Raw genomic sequence first — 23,366 nt, 5'->3', positions numbered from 1 at the left:
TTCAGGCAATAATTCAGACTCGTTCTCAATTTGGGTTGGATTTCGTCAAGACTGGCTTTTGTCAGTTTCTGTTCATATATCTTATAGAGAGAAGTTCTTAGTGCAGCCATGTGGCAGATTCAGTGGCCTTAAGTCCTGCTGGTGTCATTGAACAGTGACTGCTACATTTCCCTGGGATGGTTTGCAGTGGAACGTGAAGTGGCTGGGATGAGGATCAACACCGCCAAGACTGGAGCCACACTAGATGTGTGTGCGGTGTGTCTATCACAGAATGTCTCACTTCTTATTTAGGCACACATGTTAGCTGATTAGAGCAGCCACACTGCCAGGTGAGACATGCCACTTTTCGTAGCAAAAATAGACAGTGAAAATAATCTTTCACCACATTCCCAATGTGTAAATCTATCCCACTCTATCCCAAAAAGCACTCTAGCTTTGTTAGTTATCTGCACTAATTCAGGTTTTCTTTTTTAAACATAGTTTTTTGTGTGAAATGTTTGTAATACTGATAAATTCATCGCTGTATCATGAAGAGTCCTTGTCTTTAGTTGAGTACATCCAGTATTTACAGGTATAACCCTATATATAAAATATAGCAGAAGCTCCACAGCAGAAACACACTGCACAATAATCCTTTGTGGCCCTGGTATACTTCCGCACAACAGCGCACACAGACCCAATGTGCATGATGCGAATTGCATCATCAACGTGAAGGCTGTGCGTGTAGTCAACATTTTGGAACAATGTGCAAACAGCGTGTTGGGTGCGTGTGACAGCACATGCACAGCACAGATTGAACTTCTGCCCCACTGATAGGTGGAGTATAAATCCCACTCACCAAGCAGAAAGAACATTTTGGCAATAGAAAAAGTAGTCGACGATAGTCATCCAAGCCTCGACCGGGTGACCCACAAACTGGCTGACAACCTAACTTCCCTGCCCTGCATAGCAACTCTTCTTCTTTGGTAGGAATGCGTCCTATTGCCATGCGTCCAGACTTGTACCGCCGCCCGATGGTGAAGTGGGATACTACAGGACCCCGACGTGTGAGTATACCAGGGTCCACGATATGGGACGCGAACTTCAGCGCGCGTGGCGTGTGCGCAGAAGTGAACAGCCTTGAGGCCATAGTCCTCTACACTCTGAGTTGGCGAGAATCATCTCAGGGTCTTGTTCATGCGTGAGGGTGAAACTGAGGGGGATGGGCGAACGAGTACAAATGACTGAAATAAGTTCCCTTCCTAGTTTGGCTGGGCTCAGCCTTAGAGACGAGACCGTTGAGACTGCTGCCCCCTAACCCGGATAAGCAGATGAAGAAGACATAGCTATATTGTCACTCAAGCCTAACATGTCCACACCCACAGAGACCTGAAAAGGGGTCTAAAACACCTGTGTGGGTGGATGACAGCTTTAAAAGATTCAATCTCTCAGGCTTGTCTCAGGCTGTCTTCCTCCTTCTCAATGTTTGCATCCCACGCAGTCACTCAGAATGGATGGATGTAACATTTAAATGTCAAGCAGACTAAGTGCTATTTATTTTGTCTGGGAATAGATTAGCAGCAGTATGTGGAACTGTGTTTGGATAATACTAGACTATATTCATGCAGGCCTCAGTGGACACCTACAAGCTTAAGGCAACGTTGGAAATTAATGAATGATACATATAAAGCCGCTCACATCGTGTCTCCTCCCAGCTTCCCACAAGAGGGCTGCCTGCCTGCCTGCCTGCTGTGTGTGTGTCAGTGCAAAGCAGAATTTGTGAGGGACGTTTCTATGGAAGTGGTTTGCAGGAGCATCTATTGAGCGCCTTCCTTCAGAGAGATTCACTTAAAGCCTTGTATTTATTACCTCGGAAGATGTACACAACAAGGGCTGTCTGCCGATGATAAGGATTGTTGTTTTTTCCATCATTTTGTCATGGACAGGCTCAAAACCAAATCTGCTTTTGATGTCCTTCCCCAAAAAAACAAAAACAAAAAAAAGGTAGTACTGAGGTAGTGGAAAATAACATTGTCTAATAACCAAAAGTGTTTGGACCCCACAAACTTTGTGGGTAGATGTTGTAGATTATTTTGACCCAACATTCTACACTAGGAACATTACATGACAAAGTGCAGCCTTGTTTCTTCATGCTCAAAGCTTAAGAAACAGTTTGTTAATGTTATTATTGGTCTGTACAGGTCAGGAGCGTTACGGAGAGTTCAGAGCTTGGTTATTTCCTGACATTCACTCTGTCATCATGGCTTATAGTGTATATTGATGGGCAAATGAGGCCATTTTATCATTTTGTTTGTAAATAAGGCTAGATCGACCTTAACCAATGCATATTCAGTTTGAGGGATCAACGTGGTCTACGTTTTCAGTGTCTTGAGGAGACAACGACAGAGCACTGCTGCGTCCCTCTGTGCACAGCCTCTTCCAAATTATATAATCTGCCACTAAATACACTTGGTAACATCTGCAGACTGAAGAACATCTCTGTATCTTTGGCTGACAGCTTATGGGAAATAATCGTGCTGGCTTAATGAAAACCTGGACGTGACCATGGATATACTAATTTGCCCTCTATTCATCTTCTACCACGTTATCCTCCATATGAAATGTGGCTAAAACAACTCCTCATAAGACTGCAATGAAGTTAGTTTGGAAGAAACACATGCTGCTGCACCTGAGTCAGTAACGCACACTGTCGAGCACCATTTAAGTTTGAGTGTCGTTTCACTGAGTCTTTAAATCATCAGGAGAAAATCATAATCACAGAATGTCTGTTAATTGTGCGTCAAAAAACAGTGATGTTGAAAGGAGCTTGCCATAACGTGCTATTATCGCATTCATTTTGACAGCCCGAGTTGTCAGTCAGTCAGTAGTTATGTTCCTATTGTTGGCATAAAATACATCACTTCCTGTGTGCAGCGCAAGGATGTCACCAGGCAACACAAGATCTAAACACTGCTACTGAGAAACAGAGAGTTGTCTGGAGCAAAAAAAAAGAAAGATGTGTGGAGCTGATAAGCTAAAGTAGAACTGTGTGAACTTATTTGACATTGGTGTTTATCTAATGGAGGTTTGTGTGTATGCAAGAGTTACACACTACAGCTTTAATGTCACAACTTTTTTCTCTCTCTCTCACATCTTAACCTAATTACTAATTTGAGATGCTGTTTGTTAGCGTCAGACTAGGAAACACAGAGGTAGACCAGGTGAAGCAGGGGCAGGTCAAAATTGAGACAGAAGAACTGGAGGAGGTACTCAAGAAAACAAAGGACCTCCTCAAAAATGAGACAAAGAAAAGGTTGATGAGAACAAAGGACCACATCAACTACCAGACTACTGGAGTGAGAATGCCAGACTGATGAATGATCTGAAAAGCAAAGATGAGGAGTGGGAAAAGAGGCTTAAGAATCTGGAGGAGCCCATGAGACAAAAGCTGGTGGAAGAGGAAAAGGCCTGGATAAAGGAAGTGCAGCTGGTGCAGCAGCGGGCAGCTGAGGGTGACCAGAAGGTTATGAAACTGAAAGACAATGAAAAAAAAGAAAAATCAGTGGCTGGACAAGTGCCATCAGGTGAGTCCACTCCTCGCAAACCCTCTGCTCCAGCAACCTTTGCCTCTCCTGCTACGGTTGTCCCGAGCCTCTATTCCAAAGAAGAGGGTAAAAAGCAGCAGCCAGAGAAAAAACAAGGTGACAAAGGGGAAATAAAGCCTACAGCTCCAACTCAAGAAGATGACGAAGTTGGAGCTACAGGCCTGTTGTCGTGCAGGTGGATGTGGGAGAGGCTTCATCCAGAACAGTGGTCAGCGGGATTTTCCTCTGGACCAAATGCTGGGCCGCATGGTGGTACTGCTATGTAACCTAAGGCCTGGTCTGAGGCCACAACGGCATCAGATGTAGCTGATCAATTATCAGCAATGCTCAGAGTGTAAGAAAAACGCATACCTCCATTCCCCTGAATGAAGGATTTATTTCTTTTAACTGTCTAATACTTATGCTATCAACATTGTAACAAATGTCCCCATAATGTAGAAATAATAAAGGATTATCTCATTATAACTCATCCCATCTTAATGTATCTTGTCTTAACAGAACGTTCGTGTGAGAACGTGAAATCATTCATTTACTATACAACTGAAGGAAAATAGTAGAGTCCAAAGACCAAATATCAACAAATACATGACATAGTGCAAAAGGCGGGGTACACCCTGTGTAATGGTTGTAGCATGGACCCAAATGCAGCACAATACATCACAGGACAGTTGGTAACAGTCCACAGCAGAGGAAATGGTAAACAGTAGGCAGTAAGCTCACCAGACAGTCGAGGGAACAGGCCGACAGAAACCAGAGACGTGGTCAGGGACAGAAGGCTGAGGTAAGATCCAGGGTTCAGGCAGAGGCAGGCAGGTCAAGGACAGGCAACATGAAGTCAGTCCAGAAATAAACGCTGGAGAGTCTTGCATGAGGACTAAGAACAATCTGGCAAAGGAGTGAGTGAGTGAGGAGCTGGAGTATATTGGGAGGGTTGATTGCAAGAGATGAGGAGCAGCTGTAATCACAGGTGAGTAGTGTTGGCTTGACGAGGAGGTGTGTCTTGGCAGGTAGAGTGGGGTGGAGTCAGGTGAGTGGAAAACTGCTGAATGAACTGTGACACCCTGGACAGATCGCCACATAGAGACAGACAACTGTCCACTCTCACACTCACGGCCAATTTAGAGTGTCCAATTTAACATATTGTATGTTTTTGGACTGTGGGAGGAAACCGGAGAAAACCCACACACACATGGGGACAACATGCGCACTCCATGCAAAAATGCCCTCTGGTAGCATTAATTACATTTTAATTATCAACAATAATTGATTCAGACACCAAAGGAGGACAATGAAGAGTCAGTGTTGTCTGTGAGGATGGAGCTGAAGCTACAGAGCAAAACAAAGCTAAGTAACAGAGCAGTGTTTTCATGATTTTGAGGAGAGGTACCTGATATAAAGGTGTAGTCTGGGCCGGATTATCCATTGGGTATTATGGGCACAGGCCCAGGGGCACACTTGGTCTGAAAAAAAGTTTTCTTCTTTCTTCTCTTTAAATTTCAGATGACACAATGTATAACCAATAAAAACATGCTTATAATTCCTAGTCTAAACAGAATTATATAATTGGTGTGGAAACCACAGTAACAACCCATCCCACCTCTATGCTATCTTTAAATGACCCAGCACAGAAGCAACTGGACTGTGGGAGTAGACGTAGGCTAGTAGTGGTGGTTGTTTAAAAATAAAATAGCAGAATATAAGGTATATCACTTTTCAGGTAAAATAAACTTGGACATAATGTTTCTGTCTATATTGCTCAGCCCTAGTATTTACACTATATATGTGTGTGTGTGTGTTATTGGAGGCCGGTCTTCAGCTTCTGATGATTTTATTTGAAAATGAAACATACAGAAAATGCAAACAATCTTAAGTCTCCATGTTCAGGGAGTGGGAAGAAGTCCAAACTTTATTCCAACCCCTTCTCCTTGCACCCATAATGTATATGGCTATTTCATTTTATATATACTTCATACTCCTGTAGATGTTTTATTATAGTCATGATTTAGACATATTGACCAATACAATCACTGCCACTCTCACACCAAGGCAATCCATATAAATAAGACTCCTCCTTCAGAGCTGCCTCATACCACTGCTGCTGGCTAAGCTTTGTCACCACCACCCCAGCCCCCACCCTTCCAGATTGAAGTTTTAACAGGCTCAACTGTTTACATGTTACTATCTTGGTAGTGCTCACTCTTTGTTTGGTTTAGCATGAGCTGGGATCTTCCAGGGAGCATCTAAATAATAATAAAGCCACTAGTGCAATTTCCATTTGTTGCAATACATGGTTAATTTATGATAATGTTCTTGACTGAACAGATATATCTACTGTATATTTTAATATTAAGAGAAGATAGAAATAGCCATGGGATTGTAACGTCAATAACCATATAATCCCAATCATCTAACCTGATTGTATCCATTCATACTTATTCAAGTTTTAGATTTGAATAAAAATGGCCCATGGTCAAACGTGAAACCCAGAGGTCTGATTGCAGCTATAACTGACAGTATGGGTTTTTGATGTCAACGGTTTATATTGATTGCTGTAATATGTTGTTAAAAAGCATCAATCCAACCTTGGGGTGAGAGATTTTCATCATGTTGTTTATTCCAAGTCAAGATCACATGGTAATGTGCTTATGCTTTGAGCTCATCAGAACCTTACTGGCAAATAATAGGACTCCACAGAACTGAAATACATAGAAATTTAATGAAGTTTTTACAAAAAACAATGGCATCATCAAAACATCAAAACACTTTTTTGTACTATTTTCTTTTCTTACAAAACCACCACACACTCTAAAGCTACCCTGTACACTGATCAGGCTCAGGTTCCCCAAATAAAAGTCTTCACACTGAAATCATCTTTATCCCCTTGGTTTTCATATGTCTTGCTCTAACCTGGTTTTTTAATCCATATGGCTCAAATCGGATTCATCCAACCTCGTCTGAACCGCAGTAAACACTACACACTCTACTTTCCGCAGGCACAGAAAAGAAAATCTGACCTGTGTCAGAAACAATAAGCTTTGTATAAACAGTCATGAAGATGAGATGATTTAAATGCAGACCATTTTTGTGAAACCTTGCCCCACATGAATATCATAATATATTCATAAGTTGTTTTTTTTAATGGTCCGAGACCACCTAAAATACATCCAAGACTTGCTGCTCCTCTATAAACCTGCTTCTATCATAGTTGATGCAGTTATGCATACATATGTCTCCTTGTTTTTTAAAAACACCGGCTTCACCTTTGCAGTGATCATGCAGTTTTCTATCCTTTATCCATTGCTTACTGTGTGATTTGATGTCATTTGTGAGAAAAATTTTGATAAGTTGGGGCAGACAAATATCCTTGTATCCAAAGCATGTCTTTGTTTTGTTGATGATTACTTAAGAGTTCTGCTCTACTGAATACTTGCCAGCAGGTCTTAATGTGGCTGTCACTGGCCTCTATTCTTCACAGTGGACATGTTTTGACATCCATATAGACCAGGTCCTGCAAAATGAACAGTATATAGATTATGTTTATGATGCACCTGTCTGAAAAAGAGGCTTCTATGACACAGTGAGGTCATAAACTTAAGACCGCCAAGCCACAGATTCAGCCTAAGTATATAAGGGGTTGTACATGCTACACTTCAGTAACATAAGTGACAAAATGTAAACTATAGCTGTGGCATAAGTAACTTGCAAAACCACATTACATGAGACTCCTCTGCTCGCTGCGTAGATCTCATTCCTTCCTACTTTCTTTCCGTTACAACAGCACTAAGATGACCCCACCTCCTTTGTCAATCTGAAATAAATGTCTGTGCTTCGTGTCTGTGTAAATTCCACCTATTTTCGATCACGGCATTACATTCCCTTGGGACAGTGAGCGGGTCATCTCTGTGTGCACAAAGTAGGTCTTGAGCTCCCCTTTGCCCTTGACGTTGATGATGCCTCGACAAGTGCACATGTAGCCCAGGGTCACAAGAATTTGACTCGTCTCCTCAGTCACCTAGAGCAAAAAAGCAGATGGGTAACATGCATTCTACTCATTTCACACAACTGGATTAACTTCCTGCAGGCAGAAACACTCAGCTCTCCACAGGATGTTGCATGTACTGTACTGTCTGCTGCTGACCATTAAACTTATAACAAACAAAACAGTTGTACTGTCGATGAGCCGCTCGTCAGAACCTGCAGGCAAAATGAGTGGGGATAAATAAGAGAATATAATATAAAATGGTGTCTTGAAACTAACCTTTAGGTTAACTCGAAACGCTATAAAACGCATAAATGTGTACAGTAATTTGCATGTAGAGTTGTTGTTTTAGCAATGCTATAATGATCACACAGAATATACAGGGAACATTTTTAAAAGTGAATTTTCCAGCAAGGACTATAGGAAAATAATTAAAATCTTTACTTGTACAATAAATACAACACTAGGTTATAAAATGATGGATTTAATTAGTCAGACATCGTGCTCAGTAGATGGCTCAAATGTGGCAGAACAGTGAAGTGTTATTCAGGCTGAATGCCTCACACGACTACATGTCATATACGTGAATACCCTTTCTTATCAGAGCCAAGGCAGTTTGCAGACAAGATGACTCTGATGACTTTGACTGTGCTGACATTTAAAATGTAATGTACATCTACATTTGAAAAAGAGCAACCCTACTGGTTTTATATGAACAGATTCAGACACAAAGGGATGTTTGAGAAACAGTTGGTTCTTGAATACATCATGGAAAGTGGTTGAGGCTGAAGTAAATTTGTAGTCAACAAACACTTGAGGAAAAACCAAATAAACCAAATAGTTTTATCTGTCTCGCCCCCATCCGCTTTCCAAGCTTGTTTAATATTTGACTGTTTTTATTCGTTGGTGGAGTTAAATTTAAAATTTTGAAACCCCCTCATAAATAATCAACTCTTTTCAGTCAACATGAACAAAACTTGTTTCACCTTTGCTTTTCCTGTCAACATATCTGCTGTGAAATATTCATAATGGCTGGGAACTGGCATTTTTTTTTTTAGAAACATGCATTCTGGGAACTATTTTCAACTGTGAACTAATAAATGCTTTGTGAGTATTTACAGCAACAGTTGGATGATGTTGACTTGACTCATGATAAACCACTAGATTAAAACAAATATTAAAACCTAGCCTGATCTTTAGCAAAGAGAAAAACAGAACTGATTTACCTGTATTTTCCCCAGGACCCCAGTGCTGTCCATTCTACTGGCTACATTCACTGTGTTCCCCCATATATCATACTGAGGTTTCTGGGCTCCAATGACTCCAGCTATCACTGGACCATGGTTAATACCTGAAAAAACAACACAGAGACATTCCAGCTTAGTGTATGTGTCTATACCATGTGTACTGTGTTACTATTGGTAGCACACTCAGGGGAAGGATGACACAGTCTATGTATTGATACAGAGGATACAGAGACACATGTTTAAATGTTTCTACCATATGTATGACATCATGGCCATTGTTGCTGTAGATGTAGTTAAATCCCTTTTTGATATTATTGATCAATTATTGAATGCAGCTCTAAAGGGCCTCCAACCAAGACACTTGCTGCTTTCAGATTAAGCAAAGCTTTTCACAAGATTTCATCAGAACATGAGATGGAGTGGAAGCTAAATGCAGCCGAAATCTACTGTACACATGCAAAGCACCTCTGCTGAGCAGGCTCTGAAGCAGTGACATGACACCAGGCCTCTTTTTGCTCTGGTTTCTGAGTTAATTTCCAGCAATCTGGAAATTGCAGTCTGTATAAGTGCTCAAGTAGCGCACACACACAGGCACATGGCCACTGGCTTTCTGCAGTCCCAGTGGGTGGGGACTAGTATCCCTCTCTGGCGGAGCGTTTTAAGTCCGTCTGCCAACAGCAGGGATGCTCAGTCACACACACGCATACTTGAGGTAATGGACCATCTCTTGCTGCGATCTCCACAGAAAAAGGTTGAATGTATCAAACTCTGACTCTTGCTGCATGCAGGGAGCTAGGATCTGCTCGGCTGCTTTCCTTTTCAGACCTACCTCTTGTGTACTCTTTAATCATTTCTCTCATGTTGCCTTGACTACACCGACCTCTTGCTATCATTTTATTTTCATTTTTCTTGTTATTTAGATACCATTATTTAGTGATTGTCTAGAAAAAGGGTAGAACGTCTTGGATGCACAAAATGACTAAAGATACTGTCGTCTATATTCACACTAATTGGTAACAAAACCAAAAAGGTAAAATGGTGAATTCACACTGCACTAACTGTATAATATGTAATTGGAACAGCAGGTGAGATGTGGCAAACAACTTCAGTAATCACTTACACTTTGCTCCTAAAGATAATTCTTGTGTGTAACTGACCGACTCTAAGTTTGAAGTCATTAAAGGAGTGTTTGTTGATAACATCCAGCTTCCCCACCAAGGCAAATGCAAACTCCACCATGGTCCCTAGGTGCATATACTGCCTGTCATGCTCCTGCAAATCAATGAAGGAACACAAACGCAACATTTACTTACTCGTAAAATATGTATGCTTTTGCTTGAATCTGTGCGTTTGTCTGTGTCGTGAGTGTATACCTGTGATGTGTACTCTGGCCCTGTTGATGCATTCAGCCCGGTAGCAGCCATGTAAGTGCTCCCGATTGTCTTGATCTTTTCCACTCCACTGAATTTAGGTTTGGAGAGCAGCTACACAAAAAAGAAAAAACACAATACATGCAACAGCTGAAGTGGGGCCATTTAAGGGTGATGTGATAGCTTATGTGGTCATTCTTTTGAAGATGCATATACATCTGTATGCATGGATACATACAATGATAAAAAAGGATAATATTCAGATACAAAATAGAAACTATTAAGTCATTCAAGTTGAACTTAGCATTTCTGATGCTGTGTAGGTTGAAGGTTGCAATTATTATTTACCTCATCAAAATCAGCAATGATTTCATTCAGGAGCCTGAGGCACTCCAAACCTTCTTTGTTGACATCAGATTCTGTGTAAAACTCTTTAAAGTCTGGGATGGAGGCGAACATGACGCACACCAGGTCATAAGATTGGTGGTACAGGTCCTGTATGACAGAGAGCAAATGCAGACTTGAGATTAGCCAGAGTCAAAAACAATGTCATTAAATTGTTGTAAGACTGATCGATCACAGACTTCCAACATTGATAATATACAAATGAAATGGATCTGATGTACAAATGTCGGACTGATTGTGTGAGGGTTATCAAACAGTCCATGGAACAGTTGCTCTAAAACACATTAGAAAAGCAACTTCCTGTTGGATCCTATTTAAGCAAAGAATAAGAGTCAGTTGCAGACTCTTTGGCAGCACTGCTATTTAAACTAACATGACCTATGGTTCTTTTAAGCGTTCCAATAAAACTTGACTTTTCATTTCTCACAGAGTGTGAAACACTCAGGGGATATATGATTCAGAATGATAAATGAGAAGGGTCTCAAGCAAGCTGGAGAACACACCTACACTGCATCAGTTAATATAAGTATTTTATACATTATATAAACACACATATACTTATATAAGTATAGGTTTCTACTCATATCTGTTTCTGTACATGTGACACCTACACCATGTCCTGGGAGAGTTTTTCCTCACTCGATGTGAAAGTGTCACAGACTGTAAAGCCCTTCACTGCAAATTGTGTTTGTGACGTTGGGCTATATAAACTTGACCTACTTATTTAATATTATACATGTTCATTTTTAGACACATTTTAGACAAATTTCAAAATCAACTTAACTTCCAGTATTGCCAATTCAGTGCAAAGCAATTTATTCATTTTGTTGGAATATGTTTATAACATATTACAACCTATTTCTCTTTCTTCAACAAAGTGCATGTCATTATCTAAAAACAGGACATTAATGAAATATCTTCTGTATACAGTATGCATCAACAGTCCCCTTTTATTTATTGGATAGATTAAAAAGCAGCAAAGAAATATGTACATACATAATAATCTATTACATTGACTTGAAACATAAAATTTGTATGAGGTAAGCTGCTTTTGTAGTACAACCACACAGCTAATGAATGTAATGGATGTTGGCATGTAGCCACTGGTACTGAAAAGCCTGTGTAAAACCACATTTTATTACATTAGATCTGCAGCTGTTTGTCAGGACATAATTTACATGAGCCATACTGAAAAGCAAACATGACAAAATGCTTACTTCATTTTTCCAGTTGCGTGCCAGGAAGTGTTCTGCAACGTGTGCAGGCAGCACATTCTCCAGCAACACTCGGTTGAGGTTCTCCATGGTTTCAATCTCCTCACACTCTTTCTTGAACTTATTCTTCCACAGAAAGTCTAACCTACAGTAATATTCATTCTGTTACAAGAGGACACAGAGGTGAAGAGGCTGAAGGTACAGCTACAGTCACAGAGAAAAACAAACAGTTACTAAGGACTCCACCACAGCAAAAAAAAGGCAAGGAACTTTTTTTTTTATAACTTTCACAAAAACTTGTAAGACAGAAATAGTTTACGTTTTGTGGTGTTGGTTAATCCCATACCACGAAAAGCCACAAAACATGATTACAAGCACAATATTATCAAGAGGTTTAATAAGGACACAGCATGTACTGTAAGTTGCTTTAGGATAAGTGGGAGGTGCTCAAGTAAAAATAGTTAGTGCAAAGTAATAAAATGTAATTTTAGAAATATAATTACAGCCAAAGAAACTTTGGGACAGAGACAAAGTGCGGTAATATATCAGAGCAGTATAGTGAAACCACACAAATGAATAACAATTTAATAATTATTTTTGCTGCACAGATGATTGCACCTTTGCTGTGTTTTCATAAAATAGTAATTTGTCGTCTACAAATACATTTGTTAAACATTAAGACTGATTATGTTTCCTAATACTGTCCAGATTTGTGGCTCTACATATTGTGTTATGTACAGGTTAACATTACCCAGAGTAAACATGTAATTGTGTGTCATGATGAAAAAGTAGAATGCATTACACAGTTGGCTTATTTTTGAGGGTGTACTATAGCTGCAGAGCACAGCAGTCCCCTGATTCTGGACCGCTTCCAAGTACAGTGAGTTCCCTGCAGAGAGGCATCATCTCAAAATAGTGGAGCTAAAGAGCACACAGCTCTTCAGAATGACCAGTCTCTACTCCCTGCATCTCCTGGCTAGTAAATATCAACATCTATCTTGACCAGAGTGGCTGGTGGGAGGCCAGACAAGCTGGCCTTTTACATTATTTTACAAACACAGCAGAGGTTACATTTTTCTGCATTTACATTAAAATATGATCTGAACCTGACCAGCACAGCAGATACATTTAAAACTATAAAATGTTTTCATGCATGAGAGACTGATAACTATTGACAAGACCATGAGATCACAGAATCGACCACCAGGAGGGATGTGAGCAAGACTAGCATGGAAAAAATTAGATTCCAAATTGGGAGAAATCATGAATAAAATATGGAAAAAGCACAAACACAAAGCACAAACCTTTACCAAGGCTGCACAGTTTCCCACAGGGTTAATATAATCACTTATCGCACAAGGTTAAAAACATAAAAATAACCCTCGAATCCAGTATCTTATCTGGCTCATCACCAAAATCTTATCATTTATTATTTGGGCCATAAACTACATGCTGAGGAAATTTCAACAAATCTGTCCTTTACTTTTCGACATATGCTGCTTATAGACCGACAAATAGACAGGCAACCAGACAAATGCAGCTACAAACATAACCTCCTTGGCAGAGGTTAATGGAAACACTGCATGGTGGAGTGTGACTGTGATGTTGAGGTAAGAGCAAAGTTGAAGAGTAAATTCCATTCGAGCTGTGATGTGAAAATAAGTTGCAAGAGACAGACAACACAGATAATGTCCGTTAAACTATTATAGTGTTGACTTACCTGTCTGGCAAGCACAAGTAGGGTGATGAAGAAGATAAAGAGGGAGATAGAGCCCATAGTCTTCAGGTCTTTGAGAACACCTGGTCTTGAAGGGCAGAGCAAAAGAAGTAAGGTTTTTGTGAGGGGAGGGACAGAAGACGGAAAAGACAACGGACAGAAAAGGATAAAAACAAAAGTGAAAGTTGAAAGATAAAAAAGAGGGGATTATAATCAGTACTCTATGGCATGTCACATGAATGGTTAGCAGACCATTACATTCCAAGCTGTCACTCGTTTAAGAGTGTCACTACTGCTTTGCTGTGACAAGAGATTGTTTACTGTTTACATGCCCGTGACTCAGTGTTTAACTCAGTACCAACATATCTATAGACACAATGAACATACTGTAGTCATTAAATGTATACATTAGTTTCACTTCAAAGCCAAGCAGTAGTAGTAGTCTTTCTACACTCATATCAGTACCATCACGTATGTATTGTACACTATATGCATGTGAAAAATACTTTACAACAAACATTACAATACACTGATTTGCCAACTGCACATCCACAAAATAGACTTTCACACATTCAAAGCTCAAAATCCACTGCAATGCAAAAGTTTAATTTATTCACACTTATCTACACTAAAAGTCTTTATAGCAGTGGAGGCGAGCTGACCACATTTTAAGTAAAGGCTACAAAATTCAAACAGTACTGTTAAATCCTGTGCGCACATTTTACATATTAATGAACTCAGAAGTAGGGCAAAGATCAGTGAATGCCTGAGAAAACAGCCTGCATGTTCTGCATTTGGCCTGGTTGATCTTCTAATCAATTCTCTGCACGCAATGAATGGCAATGACAGAAAACAGGCTGAAGGGATGGGATGACAAATCCGAGATGGGAAGCATATGGACAGGAAGCATAGTTTAATTAACTTTCTCTGATGACAGCTCCACAGAGGTTTAGAGAAAAAAATTTAAGCTTTTTCTTTATGTCAAAATTTCAATTGACAATGAACCCTTTCCTTCGTGAATGTTGTCTTACCAGGAGGGAAAAACACCAGCTGCTATGGGTAGGAAAGTAAATCACTACTAAGACAGAAAACTGTCCTTTGCAGGAGATTACATTGTTCAAGCGTTAATTGACAAAGTCTCTTTGGACACTTTAAATGACAACAGAATAGTATTTCTGAGGCCTATAAGTTTCTGCTTTCAGACATTTTATTCAAACCCTTCTATTTCTATGTACAGCTTCTAGCTGCTACTGTATGAATCACAAATGTTCTTATTTGAGTGCTGTCATAATGTCCAAGGACTTTTTTTCCCATTATTGGGAAACAGCTCAAGGATTTGTCTTTAAGTGATGTCATCTCTAACCTCTTTGCTGCTCAGTTTGGCTGCTCAGTTTATTGAAGTGCATTCATATAACACAGAAAAAGAGCAGATTTTAGAGTAGAATATCCTTCAGTGCATTACATATAAACCAACCAGCCAGTGCTTCAAGGATGTGGTTTTTAGCTGTGAGAGTAAGATGAGGAATTTAAGTACCCAGTACAGACGAAAACATAGAGCTGCCTCAAGTGACAAAATCATATGCACTTAATCACACAAATGTCTCGATTACACATTTCAGGTAACCTTCAATATAATATGATGAAAAAATTGAAAATGATGTCCAAATTTTAAGAAAGGTTCAATGTCTGTGAAAAGAAAATGATACACTTTCTCATGATAATTTGCTATTTGACAGCTGCATACTGCATTGAATAGAAACAATCTAGGCATTGTTTTCTGTAAAAAATGAAACAACATTTCTTAAAATGGATGCATTAGTTTAGGCCAACATAAGTTACTGTCACCATAAACCTTAACACCACCTGTCTTTTTTCAGTTTTTATTTTTTGTTTTCACTGTCAATCAAGCAACGGTTACATCAGCCTGATTTTTATTACTGCGTGACTTTTTACATGGAATTTCTCGTCTCCATGTCACACTTGTGACATATTGAGGACTCCTGCCTTTGAGAAACTGGTTTGATTACCTCATTATGCAGTTCATCCTTATTAAGCAGCTAAGTTCCCAAGCTGCTGACATTTGAGCAGGCTGTAAGAATGCAGTGTGGAATATCAAAATTAAGTGAGTGCTTTTAGCCGGGAAGTAGGGGGAACAGGGGAGCAGTGCATGGAGAAATGTTGTGTGGCGAGTGAGGAGCATGTTAATGGTAACAGTAACTGTATAATTCCATATAATTGGTGTTATGGTCATTTGTTTTTCTGTTTGGACTGATAATGCTGTTTCTTAATTATTCTGAATTGATGGGTTTATTTCCTACCATTTTGATGAAGCTGTGGTACATACATGCACATACATATACATAAGACTGCAATGAAATTTCATAGATAGCTATATCTATAAACTATAGATTTAAGGCAGGCCAATCATTATGACTTAATAGACTGCTACTTACTTGACTTCCATTTGACACAATTATCTCAACAACACAGACCTGTTCTTCAGTACACACACTTACATGACATTTAGTATTCACTGACCTTACAGAACACAAGTACTCCCCTTTCCCCCAAAGCTGCAGGGCACAAACTGAGTGTATGTGACCTGCTGAGACATCTGACTAGTTGCCTTTATGGGATCATGAATGTTCCCTTTTGGCCTTATCAGTCTAAGCAGGTGTTGCATGTTATCACAATATGGTAACGCAACAACAAAAAACACTACATGGGCATCCACTGTTTTCCTTTTTTTTTTTTACCTCCACAGAGCAACTGACTGTCAACTCTACTCCAACTGAACTCTTTTCTCATGCTATCTCGACACTCTCCCCTCATCTGTATATATAATAACATTCTAAATTATATCCGTTTCTGTTTACCTACCGGTCAAGGATTTCAGTCTTGTACAGGAATCTGCTGTACTCATCCAGCAGCGAAGCGTGTGTTTGCAGAATAATGATGTTGTAAACAACTACAGCTGTCAACATAATCATCATCTTCAACTCGTAGTTTATCCTCAGAAATACTGAGCAAGAGATAAGGCCCAGGATGCAGCTGTAAATTAAATACTGGACAGACAAAAAAGACAAACAGATTAGTTCATTGATTAGCTCTAAAGCTGTCAAAGAGAATTAACTTGAAATTAGATAACATTCAGCTTCACTTACAGGAAGGTAGAAATTGTTTTTGCCAGATAAAGTAACTAGCTGTCCGTTTGGGTAAAATAGTGTTTCATTGGATGAATTGTAAACAGAAACTGGAGGCAATGCATGGTCTTCTAAAAAGAACTGGAGATAAAAACAAAAACATATACAAAAAAGACTAAGTCAAGAGGACTGGAGCAATCATAGAAATATATTTACAATTAAAATGCACCACAAAAACCACACAACTGACATGCAAATGTAATTGACATGCAGTCCCTCAGTCTCCTTGCCTTGCATGTCAACATTTTACTTGCAGGAAAACAGAATGTTGTTAGAAAAGAGCCCAATTGTGACAAGCATTCAATAATGTTCTTTAAAGTGAACCTGCAGGATAAGATGAGGATTGGCTGCCCTACTGAGCAAAGCCAAGTTAATTTGGTTCATACGCCCTGGGCGACTGACCCACGTCAGGTGAAAAACAAGATTATAATCTCTTAAATCGATTTGTGTGAAGGTCTAAACCGGGGTCCTGACACGGTGCACAAACCTCAGGCTATCCCACCCTTACCCAAGCTAAGTCTTTTTCTCTCTACAGAAATACACATTTGTCAAAGATTGTGACAAAAGTACAAATGTTATGAACAATACCCCATTATTACATGCAAATGTTGACATTGTGGAGGGGATGTGTTTCATGATTGAAAATGTCAATTGATAGACCATTTCACAAAAGAAAACAATGCAAAAGAAATATTACTTTTTCTGCAGTGGTTAAAGATCAAAGTTGTTTATATATAAATAAATATTGAAAAGTATATTGAACTAAAATAACAGTGTAGCCACAGCCCATAAGACTGGCATGAGTATACTGAGGCACCACATTTTAAATTTTCCAAAAAGTTGTTTTGTTATGTGTTGTGTTCAACTACCCACTGAGCACACTGCAGTTAAAACAAGGGAGTGAAGGGTTGTAATATGTAATTTCTTGTGAATACCTAATTGGTGGTAACCCTTCCTGTCTGCAGTGTTTGCACATCACAGCTTACCATATTGAAGACGGCCATTATGAGTATTAGAGCTGTGGTTGTCATAGTGAGAGTGATACGGGGCCATGGCTTGTTGGCAATGATGACTGATGACCTCAGCAGCCACATCCAAGAAGTTGAGGCACTTTTACTGCACTGCTGCAGAGAAACACACAAAAACATAAACATACAACAATGTAAATATGATATATATTTATATTTAATATACAATATTAAAAGTCCACTGAAAACAAAAGGATACTTCAACATCCGTTTTTAGGGATATCTGAGGTGCGTCAACAAGACTCAGATCAGCAGACAAAAATATCCCACACACTGTCCAACTTACATTAACACTGATAGATGTTAGGCCCTAATTAGTCAGCGTATACTGAAACATTATATAAGAGTGAAGGAGAGAGGGGTCTATCAACTTAATGGTACATGCTATACTGTACATGGAATTCTATCATGTACATAATAGTACATGATACCATGTCACACAACATGGCAGACTATGTGGAAGAGGACGTGCTCCCATTGCGGGTATAGATAAACTCACCCTAGGATAACAAAAATGATTCTTAGGTGATTATTCACTGATGAGAAAATGATTTAAAATATTTCAACAATTTCAACCAATTACACCCCTTAAATTCTACACACTGGATATTTGATTGCAGTAGACACTGTGCAATCACACTCCTCATTTTAACCTACCATAGCAGCACTGCTAGTAATTGTTGTAGCAATATGACAATGGCAGGCCACACACTTTAGCATCATCACTTGTAAATGTTTACTACTTGGTTTTCACTCGTGCAGAAAATGCAATCTTCCCAGGCCTCAGGAAATGCAGTCAGTTGTTACAGTCAATTACTTTCCCTCTGCTGCCTACTGCTGAATGTGGTTCACTCCAAGACAATGACAGCAAAAAGCCCAAATCATTTACTTGATCATCTCAGAGCAATATCTGAGCGTCACTGGAGCTGAATGGATATGACATTTGAGCAGCTCAGAGAAGTGATTTACAATGCAATAAACTATGGATGGCAGGCTGTACTATGTATGAACAGGATTAGTGTAAAATATAGACAGCCACATTCTTTTTGCAAGTGTATTTGCAAATATGGTTAGCCTCTAGATTAATAGTTAATTGTTTTTTCAAGCAAATCCTGATTGTCACGTTTCATCCGCATGCCGTTAAAATATCAACATTTGCAGCTGTCTGTGTGGAGCTCCTCTCATCAGAGGATCATGGACAAACTTGTTTTACATGAGACAAAGTGGAGACTATTCTGAAACACTGCTGATACTGACACGTGTTTAGTTTATTTTCCAACTCTATTTTAGACTCTTTCCTCTTTTTTCTTCCTTTTTTCCAGTGCTGGAGTAGCAATCATTTCACCAAAAGGACTGGTATGTGGAGCGCCTTGTAATTGCCGGTCAGAATTTTCAGTGATCTTGTGGTGTAAAGTGGCTGTAGTGACAATTTCTACAGACTCATCGGTTTGATTTTTAAAATAAAAAAAATGTAAAATGTAAAATAATTCTTAGTAACTCCACTGTCTGACCTTTGTTTTGAGATTGTATCAGCAGTTCAAAAGCCTGATATCTTGTGGATAAAAGCCGTCTCTGAACGTCCTGGTTCGTGTGCTGGGTCTTGAACCATATGTCTGATGGCAGGAGAATCTGAAGTGCTTTGCACTAGAGGGCCGAGCAGCTTCTATACCAGGCCGTGATATTCCCAGCCAGGGTACTCTCAATGGTACATCTGTAAAAGAGTATTCTGGTATGCATGCCAACCCTCCTCAGTTACCGCAGGGAGAAGAGAACACGACACGGAATATTGTCCGGTCCCGGAGCTTTGCGTGCATCCCTCCGGAAAACCTGGAATGGGCAGTCGTCTTGCTCTTACATTTCTAACTTGCAGTCGTTGTCAAAACGTGCATAGTAAGAGTTCAGCTCCTCAGGCAGAGAAGCTGGCACCTCCCCCATTTGCTGCAGCTCTTACTCTTACCCACAAACCTCCGCTAAAACCACTCAGTTGCCACTGTGTCAATATATATATATATATGTACAGTGTCCTCTTTCTCATAAGGTTAATAATTATCTTAAAATGTCTCTGAATCTAGATCAGATTTGGCACCAAAATCTAATAATTTCTTTCTTGTGCCTCAACATACATCCACAGAAAATTGTATCCAAATCCCTCCTTTACGTTTTGAGTTAAGCTGCTCACAGACAAACAGACACACCAAAAATTTACATCCTTGGTGATCAGAACAGTCACAGATGTGTAAAGTGGCGGGGCGTGGGCTGGTGTGATGAACAGAACCCGTTTCACGCAGATGATCATGATTACTTTTTTATCAGAGGCTCCCATCAGGCACTTGTGTTGAACTGAGGGCACTTTAGCCAACAACACTGACACTTAATAGTCTATTGAGATGACCAAAGTGGCCACTTGGGCCACTCGTATGATTAGGACAAATAACATTCAGCACAGAAGTGTCCCATTAGACAGTCGGCACGTGCAGGTTAAATAAAGGTTTTAAAATGAAAGGGTACTACTAAAATTACTCACCAGAAAGTGTCCAATGAAACATATGAAGAGGATCAAGGACATGATGAGAAAAGCCATTCCAAAAGATATCTTCAAGATAGTTGTCCTAAAAAATATTCAGTCCACCAAAATTAGTTCACAGCTTAGTTTTAGTCAAAGGAAAGACTTATTATATAATACATTTATTGTAAAATAATGTAAAATTAAATGCACATACTTTGGAAGGACAAGAATCTGTACAATGAAAATGCAGAAAAAGATCAAACAGGCACAGGTGACATAGTACTTGAAGGCTGGCAAGGTTGTTGCTCTGTACTAAAAGAAGAAATAAAGAAGGTAAAGGTCAGAGAGAGTAGCCAAAACAACATACACTCACAGTATGCTTTATAATTGTCTTTGGAATGACTACTGCAATGTACATACAGTATACAGTACATGTATACAAAGGGATTAATGATACCAGTATGATTGTTAATTACCTCCTTCTCCAAGGATTTGTTGTGAAAGAACAATGATATTCTTTGAATGTCCTCAGACTTCAGCCACTGCCTGGATATATATAGACATAGTTAGAGGCCAGATAAAAAGAAAGATATAGGCACCATTAAAAATATAGTTTGCATGGAAAGCTTTAGCAATGCTACAGCATCAGCATTAATAATATTAATAAAATCAAAGTAAGAGCAAACAACAGTACTGAAAGCTTTTGCCGCTCTCGTCCTGACTGGTTATGGCATTCATGAAGGTCAGTGAATGTTTTTTTGATTTGTCTGAACCTGTACTTTCCAAATATATTTTAACAAAGGCCTAATATATGGTTCTGTGCAACAACCCTCGTGGTATGTCAGGTTAGAGTGACTAAGATTGCTAAACATAACAATAGACATGTCAGCTACCATGAACACAGACAGGTACATTACACAACAAGTCATTACACAACACCCAGGGCGGACAGACCTGACTGATGTGCATCTAATGAAACACTGGGTGATGGAGGTCTTTCCTGCAGCTCCTGCATTAACTCTTTGGAACAAAGCTTGATATTTTTCAGGTGGTGGTTGTTTTTGCGGCAGTAAATTTGTAGGGCATTGTGATCAGGGGGAAGTTCCGTTCAGCACATTTAAACCATTCAAACGTTTCCGTAGTCTTAAAAAAGCCTGAGGCCCAATGGCATAGAGTTCATGTCTTGAAACACCATGCTTTATTTTTTTTTTGCTTCATTTTCAAGTTGTCCTTATAGATACATATGGTTAATTGTCTTTGGGGTTTTGTTTTGGGCACAGGAACAATTATAGAATCCATCCAAAGACACACAGCAACTGCAGGCCTTGGGGGCTCCAAGTCCCTTGTTCATCTGCCATAATACTACCAGCCCAGATCCCTGGTCCCAGATCATTGCTAGGCATATTGGTAACCATCATTTATCCTTCCACCATCCAGATTTTAAGCCAAGCTAAATAGCATAAAAAGTAGAAGTGCTCCAACATGTGGAGAAAGACTAATTTTTCTGTATATGTTGCATTTGCGTTTGTCTTAACATTGCTATGCTTTATCAATTCTAATTTCATAAGATGGCACACGCTATCAATGCTATTGCACATTCATTTTAAAATTATGCCCTTACTTTTGTGAATTTATCCCATCAAAGGTCCTTATCATCCTCTCATTAAGTTCCTCTTCAAACCGTTTCTTCTGAGACTTTGTCCTGTTATGGTGACAATAAAGAGAGAGAATATATTTTAAGTTCATATAATTAGTCACACACTTCAAAGCATCTTGCAGATGTCTAGTCTCATTAAACATCTTGTCTTCAGTCGCTGTACTTTTAAAAGATGGGGATGATCCTGCCAAAGAAAATAGTGGTGGAGCTGTAAAATGAGCAGCTTGCCTTTCTGATCTCCTCTGGAAGTGATACTGCCCCAGCGGCACATCCTAGACACAGAGAGACAAGTTAAAGGCTTCAGCTCAACCTTCCCAGCTCCTAAACATCAGCATACTGTGTAGGGAAAAAAAATGACACACAGCAGTATTGATCTTCCCGTTCTCATTAGTCATGCTGTCTCTGTGGTGCAGGTTGGCGAAGGGCTTGGCTGCTCCCCAGGACTCAAGGTAGCGAGTCATCCTGACTGATGCCCTCATCTTTGCTCCATATATTGCGTGTCTGGGACGGTAATGATGCTGTGGACTCCAGCGCTCCACCTGGACATATCAGGAGAAGTTGTTATTTAATAGCATTCAATTTAATGGCCAATATTTGTTTAGTTAGATGCAATACATGTGATATGGTACCTTTGGATTGATAACCAAATAAGTGATGACTCCATGTTCCTTAAGGTAGGGGTCCCTTTCCTGTCCATCTCCATCTTCCACCTTATATGCACCATTCAGGTGCTCTAGTGTCACTGAAGTGATGTGAACTCGCCTGACAATGATGACAATGATGTCAAACTCAACCAAACAAATATCTATATTTATGAACCATTGAGGGTATAGCAATATAAAACCTTCACCTAAAATTAACTGTGTACCAATGCAAAAATCCCTAATGCAAGTAGAAACTAGTGTTTCTCTTATTTAAAGTTCACTTACCCTGGTACACCCCCTGCCTCCATATGATTGGCCAGCGTGACATCATGTGACCACACATCGTACTGCCATTTCTGAAGTCCAATCACACCACACAGGACATTCCCTGAATGTACGCCAACACGCATGTTGATGTCAACCCCCGTAGCATCTCTCACTTTTCTGTCATACATCAAATATATTTTTATTAATTTATATTATATAATTTAATTCAATAGATTATAAAAATAAAAAACAGCTGTGCCAAGTGCTTTACTCTATGACCTCTACTGTTTATGCAAATCACTGAAAAACAAGAAAAATACAGATATGGAAAGTGTCTTTATTTTATATTTAAACTCATTGTCAAGCTCCTCAATGAAACGTCAAGATGTTCAGAGATAAGATAGATAAACACCAAATAACATTTAGTTAAACTGGCAATCATCACACTAAATCTGATCTAATAATTACCAAGTGCTTTCTGCCATTCTATGTAGGGATGAAGAAATGAAGGAGCCCCTGCTGTGCAAGTCATAATTTATTTAAAT

General features: G+C 39.4%; 1 protein-coding gene across 3 annotated transcripts in view; it reads right to left on the bottom strand.

Annotated features, from left to right (window-relative positions):
* Nucleotides 1–6,281: 6,281 nt before the first annotated feature.
* Nucleotides 6,282–23,366, bottom strand: part of adcy2a (adenylate cyclase 2a) — a 44,916-nt gene continuing 27,831 nt past the window's right edge. For 2 of the 3 annotated variants that reach the window (XM_044034513.1, XM_044034510.1), the window contains 18 exons: nucleotides 22,840–22,998; nucleotides 22,540–22,672; nucleotides 22,273–22,449; nucleotides 22,139–22,182; nucleotides 21,875–21,955; nucleotides 20,730–20,799; nucleotides 20,468–20,565; nucleotides 20,272–20,356; nucleotides 17,706–17,843; nucleotides 16,681–16,800; nucleotides 16,397–16,581; nucleotides 13,520–13,604; nucleotides 11,803–11,961; nucleotides 10,529–10,675; nucleotides 10,184–10,294; nucleotides 9,968–10,082; nucleotides 8,790–8,914; nucleotides 6,282–7,596 (listed from right to left, as the gene is read on the bottom strand). In XM_044034513.1, the coding sequence (XP_043890448.1) occupies nucleotides 7,444–7,596; nucleotides 8,790–8,914; nucleotides 9,968–10,082; nucleotides 10,184–10,294; nucleotides 10,529–10,675; nucleotides 11,803–11,961; nucleotides 13,520–13,604; nucleotides 16,397–16,581; nucleotides 16,681–16,800; nucleotides 17,706–17,843; nucleotides 20,272–20,356; nucleotides 20,468–20,565; nucleotides 20,730–20,799; nucleotides 21,875–21,955; nucleotides 22,139–22,182; nucleotides 22,273–22,449; nucleotides 22,540–22,672; nucleotides 22,840–22,998 (2,185 nt within the window). In that variant the 3' untranslated portion in view covers nucleotides 6,282–7,443. The remainder of the gene's footprint in view (nucleotides 7,597–8,789; nucleotides 8,915–9,967; nucleotides 10,083–10,183; nucleotides 10,295–10,528; nucleotides 10,676–11,802; nucleotides 11,962–13,519; nucleotides 13,605–16,396; nucleotides 16,582–16,680; nucleotides 16,801–17,705; nucleotides 17,844–20,271; nucleotides 20,357–20,467; nucleotides 20,566–20,729; nucleotides 20,800–21,874; nucleotides 21,956–22,138; nucleotides 22,183–22,272; nucleotides 22,450–22,539; nucleotides 22,673–22,839; nucleotides 22,999–23,366) is intronic. The other variant, XM_044034512.1, reaches the window with a different exon arrangement.

This window comes from Solea senegalensis, linkage group LG9 (assembly GCF_019176455.1).
Source record: "Solea senegalensis isolate Sse05_10M linkage group LG9, IFAPA_SoseM_1, whole genome shotgun sequence".
Classification (NCBI taxonomy): domain Eukaryota; kingdom Metazoa; phylum Chordata; class Actinopteri; order Pleuronectiformes; family Soleidae; genus Solea; species Solea senegalensis.
The sequence above is the reverse complement of the archived record's forward strand: the minus strand, read 5'-3'. Positions and strand labels throughout refer to the sequence as shown.